The sequence below is a fragment of the Gouania willdenowi genome, chromosome 16, assembly GCF_900634775.1.
Source record: "Gouania willdenowi chromosome 16, fGouWil2.1, whole genome shotgun sequence".
Lineage (NCBI taxonomy): Eukaryota > Metazoa > Chordata > Actinopteri > Blenniiformes > Gobiesocidae > Gouania > Gouania willdenowi.
In genome coordinates this window covers 12,950,493-12,975,442 of record NC_041059.1, presented here as the reverse complement: position 1 = coordinate 12,975,442, position 24,950 = coordinate 12,950,493, and the positions used below count along the sequence as shown (strand labels likewise).

The window sequence follows — 24,950 nt, the reverse complement described above, 5'->3', positions numbered from 1 at the left end:
CAAAACAAAACAAAACAAAACAAAACAAAACAAAACAAAACAAAACAAAACAAAACAAAACAAAACATAAAAACTGTCAAAAAAATCAAAATTGCCTGGTATTAATTAAGATTGTAGTAATTAGGAGATAATTTCAACTTATTGGATGTGCAGTTTTAAACATCCTGTATCATGGACCTTTCTTGGTGGTCCAGTGAAAATGTCACATAATAACAGCAGATAACTCATGAACGCTAAAGAAAAATATAAAGAAATAAGTCAAACTAAAAAAAAAAAAAAACCTGATTAAATCGTGAATATGTTTATTCCTATACAGAAAGTGGCAGTGCAGCAATTTATTTAGTTCATTTGAAAAAAAAAAAAAAAAAAAAAATATGACTCCTCTGTGTTACTGTATCTGCTGTATTAAACGAGTTAAAACACTAAAAACTGATGAGGGACAATCGCTGCATTGTGTGTTGTGTTTGTTTAAATATGAAGGGGCGGGATTACCTCCGCCGTGTCTGGCAACACACTTTCGGGCTCTTCCGGCGGAGGTGGTAATGTTTTGGTCATTTATGTGTTATTGAATCGGTCAAACTGGTTATTTATAATCCTGCACGGATTGTGTGATTATTCAGTGATTGTGTTTATTGGGGTTGACGGGGTTTGTTTTGTTCTGTTTGTGTTTCTGCAGATATTAAAACTAGTCGCCGAGGTGAACTTTGACACACTGGGTAAAGCTTTAGTCCTTTTAGTTTAACTCTGTTCTGAACAAAAGCTGCAAAATGAGCTCCAGGAAAGTGGTGGAGTTGTTCTTTGACGTGGTCTCTCCTTACTCATGGCTCGGCTTTGAGGTAAACACTTTAAACTCTTTCTGCATGTAGGCGTTTAGGATTAAATGCATTTTCAGAATCTATCAAATTATCGATCGATCGGGGGAAACAATATACCGATACGTAAGCTAGAGCTGGGCGATATGGACCAAAACTCATCGCAATATTTTTTTCCTCAAAATAGCGACATACGATATAAATGGCCGTGGCTACAGGTACTAAACATAACCGTAGACTGCCACTCTATTGATACGCAGCGCCGCTCATTGGCCAGTTTAGGTCACGTGATAGGTGCGCCACATGAATTAAAGTTCCGTGTAGCTCATATTTATTTTTAGCTGCCCCGCTAACCCTATTGTTTGAGCCCTAACCCAAACTAACTCTATCTCTAACCCTATCCCTAACTCTAACTCTAAAATGTTTATTTTTGTCTGATTTGTATTTTTAAAGGTTGAATTTGCCGTGTTAAATATGTCAAAATGAAAGAAAAAAAAATTGTTTAATGTGGGACTCAAACCCACGTTAGCAAATCTCACATTGGTGGTAAGTATTTAAAGTTAAATCTGACCAGAAAGACACTTCTGGGTTAATTTTGCTGATGCAAAATGCCATTCAGGCTCATTTACTAACTAACAGCTGCACAATATGTGCCAAGTTAGTCTTTTTCACCTCTAAGGGACAGCACGTGTGTGTGCAGTAGGGTCTGGCGGGAGGAGCCCTAGTAACACGCCCCGCCCAGTTAGCGTACTACCCAATCATATCTCGTTTATCAACCTCAAATAACTTATTTAAAACAAACTTCACAGAAAAATGTAGAGTGACAATAACTAATGATCACAGCAAAGTTTAGGTTTGAATTTTTTTTTAGTATTTTAACTTTACAGTTTGACTCACATCCCATTCGTTATATTGAGGAGGCGTGGTTTATGACCTATACTGCAGTCAGTCAGCAGGAGGAGCTCTAAAAATAAAAGCTTCACTTCTGCAATGACTTGTCCCATCCATCTTTTTTACTATGGTTAGAACGAACTCAGTAATCTATAAAACGGTGTTTTTCATGCTGTTCTGAGAAGTAGCGACAGCAGCGACTTCTAAAACGAGTATTTTAAAACAAAATAAGCTATATATATATATATATATATATATATATATATATAGCAATACAATATCACCTATATATATATATATATATATATATATATAACCAATATTGTAATTTTCAGTATCCTCAAAATAGAAAACTCGATATATCTTGAGTCTCGATATATTGCCCAGCTCTAATGTAAGCTCAGTACAACAGCTTTGCCTCTTCTCCTCTACTCAACGTTGGGGTGTCTGGATCCGATATTCATATTGGTCCAATATCAGCAAGAATTAAAAAAATAAATAAAAAAATTAGCGTTTCATAATAATAATAATAAATATTATTTAAAATCACTTTTCAAGAAACTCAAAGACTCCTTACAAGTTAAAACAACAATAGCAAAAACAGTGACTAAAACAAAGAAATATACTGTATCATCTTGCATCTAAAATCTCCAAAATAATATATATTGTTTTTATTGGAGTTATTGGGATCACTTTTTTGGGTATTTATTTTTTTTAACTTTTTTAATCTATTAAAACGTACGATAGAGTATTCTTATGTTTAATGTTCAAATATCTGTAACCCATTGGTTAATAATAAATGGGTCAGTTTTTCCTCATTCCTACTGTTGCTGACTATTGTTTGAGTAATATCACTTCATCAAGCTTTTTCTAACATTCCACACTACAAAATAAGTCATAAAATTATTTAAGATTTGTGCTGATATTTTGTTATCGGCTAATACTCAAGGCTGCAACATTGCTATCATATCAGAGGTGGAAAGGTTGTATCAGGACAACCCTACTCTGTGTGCGTGTGTGTGTGTGTGTGCGTGTGTGTGTGTGCTTGTGCGTGTGTGTGTGTGTGTGCAGGTTATGTGCCGTTACAGGAATGTGTGGAACATTAACCTCCAACTACGTCCCGTCTTCTTGGGAGGCATCATGCAAGCATCAGGTTATTGAACATCAGCTTCTCCTCTGGAAACACACACACACACACACACGCACACACACAAGCACACACTGAAGGCTGTTTTCTTTCTGACAGGCAACAAGCCTCCTGGTTTGGTCCCCAACAAGTTCATGTACATGACTAAAGACCTGAAACGCCTGGGAGAGTACTTTGATGTTCCTCTGCATCCACCGTCTGACCCTTTTGAGGCCATGTTCAATAAAGGTACACAAAGTTATGTGTAAGCACAACAGAGGTTTATTAGTGGTGAATGCGATGGCGCAAATAAATCATCAAAAGATACTAGAAACTTAAATAAATTCTGCTTTAGATTTTTTTTTTTTAATCTCATTTGTTTTCATTGGTGAGAAGTTTTTTGGTAGTTTGGATTTATTTGTAATATAGTTTAGATTTTGTCTGGTGGGAAAAAAAAAAACGTCACATACACTTCTCCATGTTTGGGATCAATATGACACGCTTTGAAATCAATGGATATGAAACTCTGCAGGTTTTAAATCTTAAAAACAGTTTTTTGTCCTGATATGTTGCTTTTTTTTTTTTTTTTTGCATGGTTATGCAGCTATTGTTGTTAGATTCCAACGTGAAACGTTTTTATGTAAGTTGAAATAGTAGAAGATAAAAGCAGTGAAACATAAACTAAACCACAACTTGATGAAGAAAAAGTAATGTTACAAAATAAATGTTTTTGTTATGAATCAGTGCGTCAATGGTGTCTCTTCAGTGACGTTAAAGTCAGATCACATTTAACACGGCCCTCAGACAAAGTCCTGATCCTGAATAGTTTTCTGTCTTATACTGTATAAGCATATGTACGTACGGTTATCTTCATACATGCTTTGGACTTTGGGAGGTACTTAGAGTAACCAGGGGAAATAAAATGAATAAATGGTCAGGGAGAAAATGCAAACTTAATGCAGAAAGACCTAAACTTTGACCTAAAAAGTTATGATGCATCATGACTTAAACAGTTTAAAGTGGAATATCCTCAGAGCTCCTGCAGCTTCTTTATTTTTTTTTCTGAACACGATGAAAGGAAATCTGATTTGATGCTGCAGATAATTAACAATCCAAGAATCTATTTCCTTTGAATAAATTGTAACAGAAATGACTGTGGCTGTGGTTAATAAACAATAGTATTGATTGAACAATCCATATTCTTCCCGTTGTTTTACCTCTAATCTCATTATTAATGTTTAATGTAAGTGTGTGTGGCCTTGCACACAAGGTTCAGTGTGTTTTTACTCTCAGTCGAAGGCTATTGTCATCAGTTCGTCATCCATCTGTGTGTGTAGAGTGGTGTAGGTCTTTTAATGCCATACCCACCAACCATTCTCACGCCAAAACTAATGAAGGGATTCCAGGTAATAAAAAACTAAATTCTGGTTGGTCGATTTTTGGTGAAAAAAATAGTTTTTTTTGAGGATTTTGAAAAAAACTTTCTCATGGACTGATTTGAAAGAAAAAAGGAGGTGGACCATTGATACCTTGGTGTAAGGTGACATTCACTCAGGGCTTTAGATTAGTGCCAACATTTTTTATCTTTGTGTTTGTCACAGAAACTACTACGTATTTAATTTCTATGCATAAACAGGTGAGTAGTCATATTTATTAATGTTTTACTCCCCTACCGGTATCATAAATGTAATGGATGAACCACTTCCAGCTATAAATTCACTAAAGTGCTGAGCTTGGTCTCAATAAATCAATGTAAATTATTTTTTCCTGACAGTTAATATTTTGAGGATTTTTCAAATGTCAGGTTGAGGGTTTTCAAATGCAGGCACGTTATGTTATTAATCTGAAATCCTACATTTAAATCAAAGTAAACTCTGTGCTTTGACCTCAGTGTAATACAAACTGTGAAATGAAGAGTTTAATGATTAATCCTGTGTTACAAGCTTGGTATGTGTATTTTTTCCCCTCCCATTTCCTCCTAGGCTCCTTGTCGGCGATGCGCTTTGTGGCAGCAGTGCAGGAGAAGAACAAAGGCAGCGATCAGAAGGTGGAGCTGGTGTCCCGTGAGCTGTGGAGGAGGATCTGGTCTGAGGACAAGGACATCACTGAGCCTGCTTCCCTCATTGAGGTTCAGACACGTGGAACAAACCTTCCTGAATTCAAACAAAAGAAGAGTTTTTAAGGTTTGTCGTCTCACTGTAGGCAGCGACTAAAGCCGGTTTGTCTGTGGGAGAGATCAAAGAGCTGTTGGAGATGTACACCTCCAAGGAGATCAAAGACAAACTAAAGAGCTCAACACAAGAAGCAGTGGGACATGATGTCAGGGATCAATATCTGCAAACATTCAAACACCAGTGACGATGATTATACATGAAATTAATATCTCTATCTCTCTCTGAATCCTCTGCAGTCCTTTGGTCTGCCCATGCTGGTGTGTCACGTAGACGGGAAACAGGAGATGTTTTTTGGATCGGACCGGTTTGAGCTGCTGGCTCACTGCATTGGTGAGAATAAAATGTCACTCATCACTATTAAACAAATAAATAGAATAAACCTCACTGATGAAATAGATTAGCACCTTTGAAAAGGATGTTACCCCAGCCCCACTGATGAATCTGATGGTTTGTCATCAGAGGACAGACATGCAGGACTGTAGGACTCCAGGACCAAAGTTTGAGATTTATTTTTAATAAAAACTTCATTTTAGTCCACAGTCATTTCTATTTAGTGATCTAAGTTTTTAAATTCAATGTCATAATAACAGATATTATAAAGGTATTGGGTTGTTGATTTTCACATTTTTTTTAAACGACGGATTTTTGACTAGAAACATATATTAAACTTTTTTTTTTACATCAATCAGCCAGAACATTATGACCACAGGTGACACTGACAAACTAAATAATGTAGGAGGGTAGAAGACTTGAATCATTATTTTACTCTTCTTAGTAACAATGAAGGCTTGTTAGAGCCTGAAATATAACAAGGCAAGGCAGATTTATTTGTATAGCGCATTTCATACACAAGGCAACTCAATGTGCTTTACACGATCAAAAAGACCCGAATTGTTATAGAAAATGTTTTTAATAAAACCTGAAATGTAATAACTGGTCAATAATGGAACAAGATGCTGAGCCCGAAACGTTAAAACCATTTGCCGTATTTATATATATATATATATATATATATATATATATATATATAAAGGTGATAAACTAAAGGTTTTTGCATTTTGGGCATGAAGTTTTTGGGCTCAGCATCTTGTTACATTATTGACCAATTATTATATTTCTGGTTTTATTACATTTATTTTTATAAAAAATTCCAGTCTTGTTACTTATCAGGCTCTAACAAGGCTGTTAGCAACACTTAACCATCGGACATAAAACACGTTGATGTTCAGTAGCTGACGAAGTTTTCAACAAAATGAACTGTTCAAACAAGATTGAAATAAAATGACAAATCTTTAATTTCTAATATCACATGGGCCTTAAGCTTGTGATTAGTGACACATTTATTGGTGTGTGGGGCTCATATTAATGTTGGAATAATTTTATATGTGAGCGCTTTAGGATTTTAATGTGTATTTTACTGCAGTAGTCAGTAAGCTTTCTTTAATGATGCACCACAACATTATTTTTTCAATAGTGTTTAAAGTTTGAAACCACTTCTCCATGTATCTGTTATGTCCTGATGATACTGATATTCCTGTCCATCTTGTGATGTCCCAGTATTCCGCTCACAGCCATCATCGGTCTCATGTTTTTTTTCAGGGGAGAAGTGGCTCGGACCCAAACCAGAAAAATCTGCTGCCAAGCTGTGAGGAAGATTGAGCTCCTGAATGGTTCGATTATTAAACATTCTGAATTAAAGAGCAGTGCCTTCTGACTCCCAGCGACGCACTTCTAATCAACTCCTAACAATCATAGAAGAGTGAGGGGTGGGATTAATGGATTGAAAATGGTGTGTAGTGATGCATACACCAGTATTCAGACAAAACCAGTAATAATATCAGCTTTTTGAAATTAAATCATAGGAAAATGATTGAAAATGTGAGTTTGTTTCATGTTTGTGCTTTGCCATTTAATTGTATTCCATCCCTTTTACAAGCACTTGCTATTTTTAATCTGAGCGTGTGTTCGTTGTGAGTTTGATCCAGACCAACCACATTCACCACATATCTTTCGTCATCTGCCACTCTGAGAATTATAATCAGTTCTTCACTGTTTGTTTATCCTCCAAGAACCGTACTGCGAGACATTTACAGTATACTGCCTTTAAGATGTGAGGTTTGCACTGCATGCTGGGAAAGATCGGCTAATCTTCACAACTACAGCCACATTTTATTTCTTTCAGAATTGTGTGTAAAATACTTGAGCATGGAGAATAAATGTACTAGTGCGACAGGTACAAACTGCCTCAAAATGCGGCGATTTCAAGACTTTTGGTGTAAAAACAAAGCATAACGCTACTGTTCGGTTTCTGCTTTAATCTGTTAACAAATTGCATCTCATCGTGTACATCACGACAGCATTCCACTTTAATTAATAATGGCACTGACTAATAGTGCTGGGACGATGATTTGATTTTAATCCCCATTCTTGGGGCCCATTTGATTTAAATTGTGATTCTACAGTGACGATTATTACAATTTTTTTTTTCCTTATCCAAACATTAGTTGAATCCTACACTCCTAGAAATATGTCACAGTTGCAAAAAACAATGCACATCATATCACATTCAGTCATTCACTCACCGATTTATTATTATTTCAACTGAAATAAATAACAAAATAAAACCTCCATTAGAAAGGAGGTAAACTAAACAAATGTACAAAATGACAAATTTGTATGGAACATTTCAACTGATACTGTTAATGTTCAACAAGCTTGTGCTTGGATGTGTCGAGGTTTTTATGTAGGAACAGCAGCTGGTCAACATGCTCAGTAGTTCGATTAAATATGTATTTAAAAAAAAAAAAAAAACGATTCTGGGAAGAAGAATTCATAAAAATCGGCATCCAAAAAATCGCGATATATCGTAAACTCGATTTTTTTTCCCCCTACCGCTACTGACTACATGTTTTAGCATTTTAAAAAGTTGCTTCAAGTTCATAGGTGGAGATTAATATTAGACAATGTGTGAAAATACATTAATTATGCTCTTTTCCACTATTTAAAAGGAAGTTCTTTGTTTCTCTGTACGGTTGTCTTAACTACAGTTGTCCGGACCACAGTTTGAGAAACACCGTTGTTACATTGCATGATGGGAATAATAATACAAAATGAAACTTTGGTGACATTCTTAGTGACTTAGAACAACAGCGTGTGAAGTCCCTGAAGACACAAAGATTGATTGAGTTTCCCACAGATTAGAGTCAGATTTCCCGTCTCAGTAACTGTAAAATAACTAGTTCTCTTGATGTCTGTTATTACTCTTTGCAGATCATATAAAAGCTTGAATCATTTGTTACTTTTATCAGATTTGCTCTTTAGTCATAGTTAACTTGTTTGCTTGTCTGTCAGTGAGATCACACATGATATCATGCCAATGACTAGAAATCAGTCAAGTTTAGTCGGCTTCATCCACTTCATTGATTCATAAGAAAATCCCTCCACATTTTACTATTTTGACACTTTATTTTACTTTTAACTCGCAAGATTCAAAAGCAAATCTAAATAGTAACGTGTATGTTTTCTTTGTTCACTTTCCGTGTTTAAAAAGAAGTGCAGCTAAATGATAAAAAAATACTTGAGACGCAGCTAAACTAGTTGTGCAAGTTTCTGAGCAAAGAGGGCCAAACAGGTTAAACAATGGACTGGAGAGTGAAAAATGACAAGGAGCTGCTGGACCAGTTTCTCTAAACAAAGAAGATGAAGGCAGGGCTTTAAGTAGGTGACGTGTGTTTGAAGGAAAAACTGACCTGCTGAATGTGTTTGAATGTAGCCAAAAATAAAAACACTAAACTGGTGTTAGAGTGAAGCTTCATCCTTTTCAGGGTGAAGAAACCAGAAAGGAGGAAAGAGAAGAAGAAGGTGTAAAAGAAGGAGGAGGAGATGGTGCATGAGAATAGGGTGGAGCTAGGACACAAGGTTGAAAACAGAGAGAGTAGCAGCCCTGATCCCCTGAGCCTGGAAAATCATTGAGCAAAACAAGACGATGAGGATCTGAACCCGGACTCCACATTGAGCTGGGAGGATGTGTGGAAGGCTGCTGGCTCTCTGATAGAAGGAAACATGAGCCCAGGATCCTACATTTAACTTGATCATCTTTTAGGAGACACAAGTCATCTTAAACAGGTGAGATGAGCTTTTATATTGATCTGTTTTTATATGAACTTTATCACATCCACGTGTCATTTTAAAGGTGTTTTTCAACAACATTAATTGTCAGGTTGAAGGAGCTCAGGTTTTTTTTTTTTTGTAGTCTATTTGTGTTTGCCCTTTGGGTGTGCAGCTGTATTGTATCTAAAAAATGCAGATTAACAGGTTTGGAGATTTCAGATCTGACGTAAAGTCTGTTATAGCATTTTTGTGGGTCAGATGTCGGGTTCCTTATACGGAACCCATCAAATAATAAGCAGTTAATTCAGGAACCAATAAGTTAAACCTGGTGTGTAGATCCTTACTGAGGTATAAAAACACATTGCATCACTCACACAGTGACACATCATCTGAAGCCTCTGGTTTCCTTCCTACCTTCTTAATATTTCTAGAATTCCTGTGCCTGTTCCTATACAAAAAGGTTGGACATTTATGTTTGGCCAATGCTTCTCCTGCTATCTAGAGATGAAATGGCTTCATTTCTGTATTCTTCCCACAGGATGTCTTCGGTGAAACAATCAGACTTCCTGTGTCAACCAGGGGATACCCTCTGTGGTAAGTTTTAATTGATCTAAGTGATCATGTGTGCACACAAGTCAAACAAAGCACAGCAGCACAAACTAAACCAAATGTTTAGAATAAGCACACGAACCAAACGGCACAAACCTGATGGATTTAATTAAACAGATTTTTAATAAGCAACAAGGATGGAGAAGTTAGGAAAAAAAGAAAGGTAATATTAAAATGTATGCATCATTGTGCCTTATTCTACAGCTGTTAAAGCCTGATAGCCGTTTCAAGGTTAATTGTAGTTTAGGTTTGTTTGGGGTCGATTTTTTGCTTCAGTTGAACAAAATGTAAAATCTTCTTAAATTCCATATTTACTTCATACTTTCTACTTCCTGGGAGAAAAAGGAACACAGGGCACAGACTGAGTGTGCGGTGGCCTTGAGCTGCAGATAGGAGAGAGTGGGACACAAGCTCAGGCTTGATCACCCTGTAGCTGGTCACCTTTGATGAGGGCATCTGGAAACACCCCCTGATTCAAAGGAACACTCCTGATGAGTCACAAATATACATCCAACCCATATCTGAGAAACAGCTCCCACGCCTCTCAAATGATAAACCTCATGTGACTTTATTATCACATCCCGTGTATAATGATTCTGATTCTACAAGACACAAAACTGTCAACGATACAAAAAAAAAAAATTGTGAATACAAATTTAAACTAACGAGATCAACAACTGAACAAGCCCCCAATTCAGGTTTCAGTCCAGATTGCATGGAGGAAACATGCATTGAGCGCCTCGTTTGCATGTTTCCTCCTTGCCCACTAGACTATGGTGTAACACAGTTTACACAATGAATTCAAATAAGATTCATTGTTGCACTGTTTGAATACAAATGATTGCTTTCTCTGTTTGCAGATATCCGTGTGTATCAACAGGAGGTGATCATTGTGCCCATATTTCTGTTGTCCAGTTTCCTGGTCACGTTGGTCTTCATCATCCTGCTGCGCTATTGTCCAGATAAAGTTGAGCGTATGCGTCTCAAGTCTTCACAATCGACACCTCGGAGGGTGCTACATGGCATCGATGGTAAACGCTTTGAACAAAAAACACGCACATGCTGATAATTCAAACGTGTTTTAAATTCAGCTGAATTATTATATCTCAGCATACACACTTTGAAGATGTTATCAAACCTTATACTGTAGTTAAATTCCTCCTTTTTAACCAACACACATCTATAAAATCCATAAAAATGTTAACCTGTAGTTGTTCTTTAAGGATTTACCATTGCTTTAATCTATAAAATAAAGCAATCTATGAATTTGCTTTTTGTTCAAGACAATCAAATTGTAAAGTTGAAGACAATCTTTTAGTTTCAGATTTTAGTTAATGGCAACCCAACAGTTAAACATTGAAAGTTTGACCAAAAACAGACATAAATAATGAGATATATAAACTACAATAACTAAATTTGTATCTCAAAGTGGTTCCTAAAAGTTATTTTACGAGTTGGGTTTGTTGCTCTCCGTTCTCAAGCATTTAAAGGTCAGATTACAGCAACTGAACCAGCCTGCAAACTTAAATAAATAAAGTGCCAACAGTGACACATGAGAGGCTCCTCAGGAGCAGGAAGACCTTTAGGAGTTGACAATTGACAAGTAAGATTAGGGATTGCAATGTAACTCTTTTTAGAGTTAGTTGGATATGAGATTCCTTAAATCATTGAATCAAACTATATTTGTCTAAGAAACAACACGTCATCTAAGCATTGACTATACTAACATGCAGAACCAGCCTATACCGGGTATGAAACAGGATGTATCCACAACACAAAGATTCATGCTTTGTGGGGGGCCAGTTTATGTAAACTTCCACATGTCACATTGTAATTTTCTTTTAGCCAAATTTAATAAAGCAAACACAAAAGCTGGAAGGCTCTGCATTACTCCTCCACACAGCCCACTTTACTGTTATCTATTTTGACTCCTTGGTTTTCTTCTTCTTGTGTTTTTCAGGTCTACATGGATAATTTATTTTTATTTTACCCATCATAAATAATAATAATGGCTTGGATTTATATGGTGCTTTTTTCCATGAAATTCAAAGTGCATTCCATAAAGAATTATTCAATAAGACAATTATTAATTCACAGTAGTCCTAATGGTGGTAAAAAGCTACAATGTAATTGTAGCCACAGCTGCCCTGACAGAAGCCAAGCTGCCAATTTTTGGGCACAGTTAAAGGCACGCACGCTTTACTTGTTTATTCGATGTAGGAAATCCCAGTAAATGCACATGTTTTTAGACAGTGAGGAAAAACTACTGAAAAATGCGATGGCCCGAATTTAAACCCACAACCTTCAGGCTAAGACTTGCTCAAATCCTGTTTTAAAGGTCCCATGTCATGCTATGTTTGTCCATTTGTTGAAAGAACTCTAAAAACATAGTATTTGAGGTTTATTTTCCCAAACTCGCCTGTTTTTCAGTTTTAGCCTCTGAAAAGTCCCTTTCTGAGCAACTCTACACAAACAGGCTGATTTGCAGTGGGCGTGTCTATAGACGGGACACTGACTTCCTCCTCCCCACACGTTGACGTAGGGCCAGAGGACGGCCCGCCCTCCTCCCACCCACTCCATAGCCAAGCTCATGCTGCTTTATAAACACGAGACAGAGCGTGGGGGCGGGGCGTTCGCCGGTACATACATAGACTGTAGAAAATACATACATAGCACTGCGCGAAGGACGCTGAAATGCTCACCTTCTTGGGCGTGTCTGTTTACATGTCAATCATGAATAATTGAAACAACTGTTTTTATACTCTACTACTATTGAGAATAAGGAGTTTTCTTGTTGCTCAGTTGGTGACTTCTTCATGTATCCAATATGACAAAATACAAAAAACAAACACAATTTACAATACGGCTAGAAGATGAAGACAGAATGTAACAAACATTTATGAATCAGTTTTTTTGGAGCATATATTTGCAGCAGCTGATCTGAACTGGTTTATAAAACACGTTTTTAGTTTTAATATTGCAAATGAACAGATATAAAATTGATTTGGGAAATCTCTCATTGGGTTTGTGAAGGACTCTTCTCCTCTTTGTGGTTCCATAGTGACCCTTGCTAATATCTTTGATGATTCTTCTCTTTTGGTACGTAGCTCCACCTGGTATCAACGTTCTGGAGCATGAAAGTATTGCATTGGACATGCCGAGTACTTACGCCACCTTCCACCCACCTAAAACATACTCCTCTAAAAGACTCTCCACACCTGTGAGCCTTCCTCCTGAGCCAGACCTCTCCACACCTGTGAGCCTTCCTTGTACGCCAGACTTCTCCCCACCAGCTCCCCAAAAGCCAACTTTTACTCCCATCGTCCAGCCCAGAGAGCTTCCTCGGCAGAGACTGCCCGAGTCTTTCAACCTGGTCACTCCTCTGCGTTCTGCTTTCTCCATACGCTCGGACTCATCGGTGTCCCTTTATAGGGCACGAATGGACAACAGGAACGTTGTGCTACGGGTGCTAAATGGTAAGACAAATAGAAGTTGGTCTGGTTGTGGAAGTTCTGGTAAACTATAAAATATTTATATGTTCCTTTTACGTTCTAGACACAGCTGATCCATCAGAGAGACAAAACTTCCTGGGCTTTGCTTCCTTTCTGGCTCAGCTTGGACCTCATCCTTTCCTGCCCGAGCTTCTGGGAGTGGTGTCCCTGCGAGCTCCACTGGTTACAGTGGTGGAGGAACTGGAAAACAAAGACCTGCTCAGCTATCTGTGGCAATGCAGACAGGTTAGTGTGTGGTGGGAAATGTTGTTTTCGTTTCAGGTCCATGCCCTAGAACTGTCTGTGATAGGGAGATTTTAACAAGAAATGTGTCATTTGTTTTTGTTGCAGGAACGTGTGGAGCCACCTTGTGAAATGACAGAGAGGCGGATATTTACTATGGCCAGGCAGGTGGCCTCTGCACTGGTCAGTATGCTAACAAGTACTGTATATTACCCCTCGCCTTTTGAAAAACGCATTTGACTTTCAAATGGTTATGGTCGTCATAACTCTGTCAGCTCTAACTTGTTGACAGGCAAAACATAACATAGGACAGCCATTACATTCTCAAACTCTAGTTATAGTTGTACATTTTCTCTCACCATGTTTTCTGTAATCTGCATTTCAATTTAACATTTGAATGATGTTTAATCCATAAAATCTACGTTTTATTTCTCAATCAGGAATTCCTTCATAACAAAGATATCCTGCATGGAAACATTCGCGCTCGCAGTATACTGGTCAGTAAGGATTACACAGCCAAGCTTTGGGGTTTGCATGGAGTTCACAAAAGAAAAACCCAAGAAAGCACTCAGAGAGATGATCCCAGTATGAAGAAATGGCAAGCACCAGAGTTGTTGGCCAGGAGGCCACCGAGCCAAGGCAGCGACATGTGAGCTTCATTTATTGATCTATGTTGTTCGGGGAAAGCAAAGCTAATTTATTGGGGAATTGTTGCTGAGGTCTATTAAGGTAACATCCTCTGTGTGTTTCTTTTCCAGCTGGTCCTTTGGGATCCTGTTGTATGAAATGGCAACACTGGGTAAGTTTTCCACTGATACACAAACCTGCTTTGTCTATAATGTCTTTAGCAGTGATGGGAAAATGAAAATATAGTGCCTCTGATGGTTCTTGAGCAGCTACTTGGACAAATTATAGTGAATGTCATGTACACTTCCCGTTGTCTAGGCGACGCTCCATTCGCAGAGGTCCCAGTCACTGAGCTCCTTCAGTTTCATCAAAGAGGGAAAAACTTGAAAAAACCTTCCAACTGCTCCAACTCACTGTGAGTATTTGATATGTTTTGCTGCAGTTAAACGTTCTCGAGCCAGAAGTTTAGAGACGTTTCCTTGTTCCCTGATGCCGTGAAGTCTTGACTGATTACCTTTTGTTCTCACTCAGACACACGGTCATCAAAGGCTGCACCCAGTGGAAGGAACAGGATCGCCCCTCGCTGGCTGAAGTGGCGAAAAAGCTTGCAGCGGGAGAGAAGAGCGCGTCGGATAAAGTCCTCAGGGCACAGATGCCAGTTAACATAGAGCGGTACCTGCAGGAGGCGGGATATGGGGAAGCCAACAGCTACACAGTTTTCTGAGTGTAGACAGGACCAGTGTTGACATGAATACTAAATAAGTGCACTACCCAATTATAAACTCTTATCAAGCGAGTAATTTATCCGAGCACCTCGCCTTTTTATTCACTGGTTTTTTTTGTTTGTTTATGCTTTACTGTATTTTGGATTGTGGGCACAACTTCCTGTGTGATTGCAGAATCAGTAATGATGACGTTGATGAACAATGTTGCAATAATGATTGTAATATTTTTATAATTTAGACAGAAATTCTGATTGTTTTTGCTTTTAAGTTATTCAATGCTATATAACATGAAACAGGAGGTAAGTCATCAGTCTACATGTTAATAAAAGCCATATATTTATGAAAGTGCCTATTCATACGGTTGCCGTAATGACAATCCCCAGTGCTATTGGTACGTTTACCGAAGTACACGTAAGTAGCGTCTTAGGGTTAGGTTTATGGTTATATTGCAACAATTTTTAGGGTTAGTCTTAGTCAGGTGACCTAAACTGGCCAATGACTGACCTATCACATGACCTAAACTGGCCAATAGAATGTCGATATATTGATACGGCAACCGTACGGACAGCCACTGCCTATATTTATACTCAATTAAGGAAACTGAAATCATGTTTCAGTGTAGGCATTGGCAAAAACTTCATTAGCAAACAGACTTATTTTGTAGTAACAGATTTATAGTAAACCTGATGTTTCCCGTTTATATATGATGGTTAACAAATCAAATACATTGAATAATTTAATGTGGTAAAAAAAAAAGAAAAGTATTACATACAGTTAATATGAAGTTATTGTTATTGTTGCCATTATGTCTTTAAAGGTGCAGTCTGCAACTCTTATAAAAGTGACTTTTTGTCATATTTGCGAAAGCTGTCACTATATAAGGACAACTTTAAATGAAACCAGTAGTTTGTGTGAAAAAAAACAGAATCATTGAGTCCCTCCTGCAGCTTTTGGCAGATTGCCAGAATGCACCGCGACCGAGCAAAAAGGACCATTCAGAGCTAGGATTGTGTTTGATGGACTGTCTGACAGCTCACAGTCCCCGCCGCGGCTGAAGTGCCATCTTTTTTTTACAATGTATGGTCTGGAGGAGTAGAAGATGGAATTGGTGACTTTTCTGCTTGAAAGGTAATTACTGCTGCTTGATTTACATTATGTTTGATTTGTAATTGTTACACTAGAACTCTGTGGTGCATGTTTTGTTTGTTCATGTGCACGCAGCAGCCTCCGTGTGGGCTGCTGTAAGTGACAATGTGTTGTTGCTGCTGCTGCTGAGAGAGAGAAGCGCTGCAGTAATGTGCTTTTAACAGAGCATGTTGTATTACTGTGATGTTGATGTCGGACTAATGTTAGCTTGTTAGCTCCTCTGAGGGAGGGACTTTGGGAAGTTTGGAGGCAGGGCAAGAGAGCAGCGGGGAGGGAGGAGAGAGGGATCTGAGAATTGCGGACTGCACCTTTAATGCATTATGTTCTCTGTTAGGTCACGTTAAAGTTGGTGAAACTGTTTACATTAAATCCCATCTAAATAAAAAAACAGTACAAATTAAAGAGTGAATGTCTGTTTTTTTTTTTTTTTTTTAATTATTAAAAAAAAAAAGGATTGACACTGTTTATGCTTTTTTGTAACAGATGTTTATTCGTAGCCCTGCAGGCATGTACAGGTAGTTAGAATGATTAAAGCTACTCAAGCTAAATTGTATTCATGAAAAAATAATTTGGATTTTAGTATATTATGGGAAAAAATATAAAACTAAACTTTTAATATCTAATAAAAAATAAACTAGTAACAAAACAAGATTTTTAAGCGTTTTCTTTAGTCGACAGGATTATAACCTGCAATAAACGTGTTGCAAAAACAACAAAGAATAAATTCTACTGACAGTATAAAAACAATGAACTGCTGGTGACTTCAGATCATATTCTTAAAGTTAAAGCACCTTTTAAAAACCAGCAAGAAGGCAACTCTCCAATCTTGTAAACTGCACATGGAATAATGAGCAACACATTCTCTACTCAAAGTGACAGGTAATTAAAACTTTCAATTGCTACAAACATGAAGAAGACATCAGCTGCTCCTTGTTTACACATCCAAACATTAAGCCATGTTTTGCACATTCACCGTCTAAAGTAAACTGTCCGTCTTTGTTTTCACATCATTGATGGGGGGCACTGTTGTGTTGATAAAAGACATTCTGGCTCAGTTCAATGACCTCAGCCTCACCATGTAAGACTCCTAGTGTTGATCACAGTAATCACTCTTTGTTTCCCTCCGATGACGTTTACTCACGCAGGCTGTTGATGGAGGCACAGATCTTGAGTGCGGGGCCCAGTTTAATGTTCATGGTGGAGATCAGATGGTCCTCCCTTAAAAGCAGCAAAGCCTGCCCATCAATTTCCTGTGACAGAAACTGAGCAGCAAGCTCCTCACAGCCTGAACATAAAAGGACAACATGGTGTAAGATCAAAGGCAAAGACAGGGACGTCTGAAACCGTCTTATTGTGCATCACTGACCTTGAAGTGAGGAGATGAACCTGCAGACTTCCTCCACACTCCACTGAGAAGGAGTCGTAGACAGGAAGTGCGCTCCTTCCAGTGGGAGGCTTCCTGGTCCGGAGCTGTCTGACTGGGGAGCGCTGTGGTCAGCTCTAGAGCATGAGTGGGAGGAGCTTGGAGACAGTGAAGTAGACTCGTCTTCTTCGCCATCGCTGGATAAATCCTCTGAGCGGCTGGACTCAGAGTGGCACTGTGACCAAAAAAAGCTCAAAACTCAACCAGGACATACAATACTTTCCAACAGTCTACAGTTTACTATGTCAACTGTATTCAAACACAGGTAATCTAAAATAATAATAATAATAGTAATAATAATAATAATAATGGAATCATCATTGTGTTTATTGGACAAGAAGCAAGTATAAACATTGATATAAATAACTCAGTCACAGTACGTTCACAGCTCTCACCTTAGTTGGCAGATGCTTGCTTGATATTTTGTTCCTGTTGACACTGGAGCTGCTCCTGCGGGAGGGGCCCCTACGCCTCACAGCGCTCTCTGAGGGAGAGCGGAGTAAGGCAGGCCCGCTCCCATTCCTCTCTCTGCTGCTCTTGTAGTGTTGGCTGCAGCTCACATTGTACCTGAAATATAAAATAGTCAGTGACTAAAAAAAACTAAATATCGAATGGTTCACTGGGTCGACATTAAAGATAGTGATAATTTTCACTGGTTACATATTTATGGTAAACAATAGGAAAATTCTAATAACCTAATTTGGAGGAACATTATCACATTAATTAATTTCTTTCTGGTTTTGTTAAATTATTGCATACTGGTACTGGTTATACAGTTTTGCTAACACATATTATTTGTTAAATATCAACCTGTAAGAAACTACCAGAAAAATGAAGAGTAGTATCAGTTGTACCACTTTAAAATCTTTCTGCTAATCTGAAATCACAGATTCTCAACAATTACAGAAACTCTGCCTTGACTGATTCAATGTATTGTCTTCATTTAAAGTATTTATGCCAAGGAGGTAACGTTTTCACTGGCATTCATTTATATATTTGTTTGTCTGTTAGCTTATTTTGACAACATTTTAGACAAAAATAACTTTATGCCATGGATGATTCACAAATATCACTGCTGCCATCACTGCTCACAAAGCTTTGATAGTTACCACATGGTTGTGGACCATGCTAAATTCATACGGAAAAACAAAGACAAATGAAATCCAGCTTTGATGAATTGCTTTGCTTCCCCTGCATTAATTTACTTGCATTTCCCCCTCCCATTTTTTTGCTCCCCTTGTGAGCTCTGCCTACTATACATATTCATTAGAAGGAAATGCGCTAAATGGATTAAGGGCGCATTGCGACGGGCAGCAGCCGCGCACTTCTGATTCCCTGGGGTTTGTACGGCTTATTAGCGCGTGAAGTGATGTTAGCACAAGCTTCAATACCGTAAACCTTTAGTGAATCCGCCCCTGTGAGTGCTCTCATTTAATAGTACTGTATTGTTTGCAGTGTGTGTATTTTGTTATAACTGCAGATGGATTCCCTGTATTTTTTTAATTAATCCTTGCACATTTTATGATGTGAACATCTATGGATTGTTTCTCAATAAACAATCATCGGGTGTTAAAAAAGACTTTTATAACCCAATGCAAACACACCTCTTAGCACAGGTGTTGGTGCAGAACCGCTTCGACCCTTTGAACTGGCTGGCTGGGGCAAGGTTACCACAGTACTCACACTTTAACACTGTGGAGCAGAAAACAAATTCAAAACAATGACCACTGAGCATAATAAATAAACACAAATAAAAACTCTTACATGAAGCTCCGTTCTCTGTACGACCAGCCAGAGCCAAATTTCTGTCCTTGAGGAGTCCGGCCACCTGTCAGAGAAAAGATGAGGCCGATAACACCAGGAAGAGTGTACTGTATTATAGTAATGTGTAGTACTCACAGGAAAGGGTTCGGCTCCCTCCTGGATCACAAAGCCCTCGATAAGGTGAGTGAGGACTTGAGGCTTGACGACAGCCTGGGGAAGTGGGGCTCTGTCTCTGTCACAGGCCCTCGACAAAGGCAGCGGCAGCGAGAGGGTGGGAGGAGAGGAAAACACTCCATCTGCAGGGTGGACTGATCACATGGGAATTTAAACAATGTGACATGAGATGTACTGTACGTGTTTAACAACATAATAATCTAAATAAAGGGAATTCAATGTATGTATTTTATGATTTTCAAATACTTCTGGGATTCTCATCATCACAATTTCAAGGACAGTTTTAAAGCAACTTCACACAACATTTGTTAGATCTAAGATTATTTGGAGCTTCATAAAGATATTTAATATCCAATCAAAGTGCAGAACAACAATCTGTTGACTTAATGTTGACATTTGCAATGCAGTGCTGGCAGAAAGAGCTAATACTCACACCATACCTAAAGATAGTGGGAACCTTTTACTTAAAGCGGCTGGACACAATTTTCTTCTTGTAAAAAAAATAAATAAATAAAAAATAAATCAGATAAAGACATGGTGTAGGCCTCATTAATGATCATTTGCTCAACAAAAGATGTGAAAGGTTGAAATCGTCACTTGAAAGTTAATTTTCATCTCCACCGCAAACATCGTTTGTTGACATCTTCAAAAAAACTTTCCTGCATTGCATTGTGGGATATAGAGTCCTGTAAACAGATGTATAGAAGTGTATTTACTTTATTCTTACCGTGATGGCTTGTGGGGCAATTTCAATTTTTTCAATAATTTTTTTCCCCAATCAAATTATATTTGATTTATTGATCTAAGAGGCCTAGACTATGAATTTATAAGATCATTTTTTTGTGTCCAGCCGCGTTAGGTAACATAGTTTTTTCCCCAAATACTTGTAGCCTTAGAAGCTTTAATTTTAAATGTTAAAAATATGCATGAAATTTATCAGTGAATTTTGAGGACTTCGGTCATAGTTATTAGGTACAGCTTAATACACTTGAGCTTGCTTTAGAGGAGGTGATCTCCCATACCTGGATCCTTAGGTGCAGGGGACAATGGTGGAGCAGAATCTTTCATGGGGGCAGAATCCAAAGATTCTGAAATCTCCTCACATTCGGATTTTCTTTTCAGAGAACCAACAGCTGGCTTTGTCTAAAAGGTGAAATAAATCACCTGTGTGAGTGCTTCATGCATTAAAATATGAATTTATTTGTATAACAATACATAATTAAGAATAATATGTTATGGTTTCATTTATTCAGACAACTTTTTTCAGGAAATTTATGGTACTTTGAAATTTACTTTGATCTCCTGACACGTTTCGACTGCCAACTGTCAGTTTTCCTCAGAGGCATCTACTGATCGCTTCCATGTGTCCTTATGAGTTCTTTCTTTCTCAAAGTATCGTTACATTTCCTGAAAACAGTTGTCTGAATAAATTAAACGTAAACATATTATTTAACAAAAAAAAAAAAAAAAAAAAAAAACAAAATGAACTTGCTGGAATTAAGATGTTCTCACCACAGCACTGTTGTTGGAAGCCGTATTCGTGTTCCCACCAGGTGTGTTTTCTTGGGTCGTGCTGCTTCGTACTGGACCCAAGGCCACGGCCTGTGCATTTCCAGCCATGCTCTGCCTGGCACCAACAAGCTGGACCGGGATGTGTGGAGGGTTATGGCTGTTGCTGGGTGGAGCTGGGAGAATGGGTGTTGGTTGGCGCGGGGTGAGCTGTACAGGAAAACGGTGACCCTGTGCCGTCTTGGGCTGAATTGGAACCGGACCTTTGTCGATGTGGGAGCCGGCCTGCTGCAGAGGCTGCACCACCAGAGTCTGCGTGTTGATGTTGGCTTTAGATACCACTGATCCGATGGGGTAGCCCTGGGAGGAAGTAGCCACGTTTGTAGTGGGCATCAGGATCACAGGGGATGCCGTAGAAGTCAGGAGCAGCTGGGACAGAGGGAGGGCTGGAGAGGAGGAGGAAGGCGGTGGCACGGCTGCAGCAGGAGTCACAGTCAGGGCGGTCTGGTTCACAGTCTTTACGCTCATAGGGTTGGAGGTGGACTGCTGAGTGTAGCTGGATTTGGTCATTTGTTGTGGCTGCTGAGGTTGCAGCTGCTGTTTCTGAGCCGTCTGAGAAACACTTTGCTGCTGCTGGCTGAGGGGAAAACTACTGGCATCTTTCTTATCAGGAACCTCAGACTTGACAGCAGCTGGTTTTGTACTGGAAGCACAATGAAGTGTCATGTTCTGAACCTGAGAGTCAGAGACAGAACTGGATTTAACTGCACAAAAAGAAATCTTGGGAAAACCACCAAAGGACATTAAAAACACCTGATATTTACATCTTAAGTGATTATTGTCCAAACCTGGTCATTGTCAGATGGGGCACTTGAAGAGGAAGAGGTAACCTCATGCTGCTGCTGCTGAGGCTGTGTCTGGGCAACTGTTGCTACGGCAGCCGTCGCTGTACCCCCGGGCATGAAGATGAGCTGAGAGGTGAGAGGAGCGCTGAGAGAACGGTTGACCTGCAGAGCACGCAGAAAAAATTGTTACAAATATTTGAATAATAACAATAATAATTCATTTTATTTAAAAGCACCTTCCAGGCCACCCAAGGACACTTTACAATAAAAACAGTGCAATAAATTATAAAACAGGAAAAAAAAAAAAAGAAAAGACAACATTGTAGGAGAGATTATGGAATCAAATGCTTTGAATAAAATATATCAAGTGTCAATGTGCCCAGGACAGATCCATGTATCAACTGTACCCACTCGTGCATCTTACAGCTTAAAAAGATTAAAAAAAAAAAGGTTAAATGTTACTGTTCACAATAACTGATTGAAAATACTCTTTCTTTTAAAAGCACATCAGCTACAACCTGGAGGGCCTTCCTGTGCTTTGTTTGAGAGCCACTGAGCTACAAGAATTACTCACTCTAAGAAACATCTGTCCCTGTCCAGCTGAGTTGCCTCCCAGCAGGACTGACTGGTTCAGAGTCGTTGTCGTTGCAGAGGTGGCCGGGCCATGTGGACGAGGGCTGCTCATAGTCCCTCCGGCAGACGTGGTGCTTGGGTTGACCTGGGAGATCGCAAAGTCCCAAAAAGTCATCTGAATGCACATTTGGAACTGAAACAGCTCTAATATCTTAATCAGCCTAAACAGAAACTTACAGAAGTGGGAACTTGGGTCATGCTATTACTGGAAGTGCTGGATTGGCGACTGGCTGCAAGTGTGGCCTGGATTACACAGAAAAGAATACATGTGTGATTCTGTACTATAACCATGTCCTCATACAGAGGGAGTCTTACTAGTAAACATTTGTTTACCTGTTGCACAGCAGCTAAATTGTGGAGCTGGGCACTGTTGAACTGCTGCTGCAGCATAAGCTGCTGGAAGTACTGGGCTGCATTCGGTTGTCTTTGTAGTGCTTGGAGAGCCTCAACACACACACAGCCATAGAATTAACTCAAAGCCACTTTTACAAGCAGTATTAGTTTTAAAAGCCAAGCTTTAGTTGAACCAATGACCAACCTGTACAGCTTGTCTCTCATACAGGGACATGTGCGCTATCTGTGGTGTACGGCAGGACCCGCTTGCTTGAGGATTTCCATTGGTTGTGGCTGTGTTTTGGTCTTCACCAGCATCCATATTGGGTGCTTCAAAATAAAAAGCCACTAATTAGACGCCTTGCAGATGTTTTACATCAAAACTTAAATTGATCACTAGATTTAGATACATTTGTTACTGGTGACATGTTCAAGCCCCCACCCCAAAGGCCAGGATAAGAATATTAATAAAATAAAATAAAATAGAAAGATGGATGCTTGATGAATGGTGAGACAATTTTAGAATCATTAAATCCTTTGCAACAAAAAGAAAAGTGATTAAAAAACGAAAAAGGATCAGCTCAATGACATCACAAAAAATAAGAACACAGAACATCCTTTGTTTAGCAAAGGAAAATCTCTAGAAATGACAGAGAAGAAAGAAAACCCCCTTAAACCACTCATATATAATATAGAAAAGACTTCAGAGGACTTAAGGCTCCCAGAAACTGTTATCAATTGATAAACCTGAGAAGCAGTAAGGCCTGGTTTAACAAAGTAAAACCTCCTGTGCACACTTTCCTTTCTGAACACCAGAAAAAAAAACAAAAAAAACTGTTATCTGTGGTTTTGAACATCAGGCTATTTAATCCCGAGGGAAAATCCACATGTTGCAGCAACACATTTTTTATGCAATAAAAAGAGCAGACAGTAAGAATACCAAATAAATACCAACATAGGATAATAGGGCAAAGTAAACAAAATTCATATTTGTTTGATAAAGTCAACATTAAACCATAGAATGCATGTTTTAATAGTTTTTTTTAAGGTAGGAATTATTAATCTGTAAAAAACAAACAACCCCCAAACAAAGCAACAACAAATCGGTACAACACCCAATTTGTTGCGATCAATAATAATGCTGAAGTTTCTCAGCGTTAAATTCAGTTTGACTCGTTTGTATTTGCATGTTTTCAGCTCTGTGTTAGTGTAACAATGGGGACTAAAGCAGAAGCTCCCTCCGTGTTTTCAGCACATTCTTTCTAAAGGTGCCACAGGTTTCTGTTTACAGCAAAAATTAAACACTTTAGTTAGCAAACCTCGTCGTTACCACATGAATCCACATACGACACGCATTAGCGCAACTTCGGAGCAAACAGAACTTCCGAGCCCGTAAAGTTGCAGTGAGTCCGTTACATTTACACTCATTTAGTGACCAAGCAGAAAATGTCCTGTGCTAACTACTTAGCAACAGTAGCTTCTTTCTGTGTGCAGGGAGCTAACAGTCAGAGCTCACTGTGCCTGTGCGTTTACCTCTTATTGGAGTTTATTGTCCTTTTTTTGCAGGTAAGTAAAATCAGCTTTTCAACCTTTGTAAGATTTGATGTTGCCCACTCTTAGTGATTTTTGCCTCCAACTAGACTCCGCCCCTTTCAGGTCCATTTTCACTGTTGATTAGTTTTCTTCTTCTTCGTGAGTTTTAAACCTACTGACGCTTTAATGCACGAGCGCCCCCTGCCCTGAAATTTTATTTTTACTTTATTTTGGTCCTGGCTTGATTTATCCATTCGACCTTAATGCTGTGAGGAATAAACGATAACCACTACACTACTATGCTTAGGGATAAATAAACTGTTTAGCCTTTAAAGTGTACCTGTCATTAAGTTACACATGTTTAGTTTTACTTTCAATATCTTGCAAAAATGAGTGGGATTACATTACATGTCTCCAAGTAAGAAGGAAATGCGTTACTCCCATCTTGATATCTTAGTGCAGCGATTCTCAACTGGTGGGTCGGGGACCTGCACTGGGTGGGTCAGACAGCTGGTCAAAAATAAATACTTAATGTATTTAAGCAGGATTGCTATTGCAACAACACATCATCAGTAGGGTATAACTGACCAGTCTCACCACAGGTCAACATTAAGACATTTTTATTTTGAAATAAACTTGTCTCTTGATGCCTGTCACAGGAAAAAAACAATATACATTTATGTTTTAAAAAAGATTGTGTTTTCAACAGCTATTTTTGAAAAACTAAATTTGGTGGGTTGGATTCTTAAAAAAAAAAAAAAAAAAAAAAAAAAAAAAAAAAA

The 24,950-nt window shown here is 38.5% G+C and overlaps 3 protein-coding genes across 6 annotated transcripts; 2 read left to right on the top strand and 1 right to left on the bottom strand.

The window, feature by feature from the left end:
* The first annotated feature begins 487 nt into the window (after nucleotides 1-487).
* Nucleotides 488-6,880, top strand: LOC114477747 (glutathione S-transferase kappa 1-like). Of its 2 annotated transcripts, XM_028470294.1 has the most exons (8): nucleotides 488-536; nucleotides 677-836; nucleotides 2,775-2,856; nucleotides 2,950-3,078; nucleotides 4,812-4,957; nucleotides 5,032-5,148; nucleotides 5,240-5,333; nucleotides 6,603-6,880. In XM_028470294.1, exons 2-8 carry the CDS (start codon nucleotides 768-770, stop codon nucleotides 6,650-6,652), a joined length of 687 nt encoding a protein of 228 aa, XP_028326095.1. In that variant the 5' UTR covers nucleotides 488-536; nucleotides 677-767; the 3' UTR covers nucleotides 6,653-6,880. The 2 variants fall into 2 exon arrangements, with proteins under 2 accessions (XP_028326095.1, XP_028326094.1); XM_028470293.1 differs by lacking the exon at nucleotides 488-536 and having other exon boundaries at nucleotides 543-836.
* phc1 (polyhomeotic homolog 1) lies at nucleotides 4,844-24,320 on the bottom strand. Of its 3 annotated transcripts, none has more exons than XM_028470290.1 (15): nucleotides 24,169-24,320; nucleotides 22,841-22,965; nucleotides 22,636-22,746; nucleotides 22,480-22,545; nucleotides 22,244-22,387; nucleotides 21,673-21,831; nucleotides 20,828-21,559; nucleotides 20,338-20,458; nucleotides 19,277-19,449; nucleotides 19,142-19,205; nucleotides 18,982-19,069; nucleotides 17,773-17,944; nucleotides 17,321-17,552; nucleotides 17,096-17,239; nucleotides 4,844-4,982 (listed from the first exon to the last, which is right to left on the bottom strand). In XM_028470290.1, exons 2-15 carry the CDS (start codon nucleotides 22,955-22,957, stop codon nucleotides 4,960-4,962), a joined length of 2,346 nt encoding a protein of 781 aa, XP_028326091.1. In that variant the 5' UTR covers nucleotides 22,958-22,965; nucleotides 24,169-24,320; the 3' UTR covers nucleotides 4,844-4,959. The 3 variants fall into 3 exon arrangements, with proteins under 3 accessions (XP_028326091.1, XP_028326090.1, XP_028326092.1); XM_028470289.1 differs by having other exon boundaries at nucleotides 4,898-4,978; XM_028470291.1 differs by lacking the exon at nucleotides 4,844-4,982 and having other exon boundaries at nucleotides 16,916-17,239.
* On the top strand, nucleotides 8,682-15,671 carry styk1b (serine/threonine/tyrosine kinase 1b). The gene is made up of 10 exons (XM_028470292.1): nucleotides 8,682-9,128; nucleotides 9,652-9,707; nucleotides 10,583-10,753; nucleotides 12,830-13,198; nucleotides 13,278-13,459; nucleotides 13,565-13,639; nucleotides 13,897-14,105; nucleotides 14,215-14,255; nucleotides 14,402-14,498; nucleotides 14,615-15,671. The coding sequence occupies exons 2-10, from the start codon at nucleotides 9,653-9,655 to the stop codon at nucleotides 14,805-14,807; spliced, it is 1,392 nt and encodes a 463-aa protein (XP_028326093.1). The 5' UTR covers nucleotides 8,682-9,128; nucleotide 9,652; the 3' UTR covers nucleotides 14,808-15,671.
* Nucleotides 24,321-24,950: the final 630 nt, after the last annotated feature.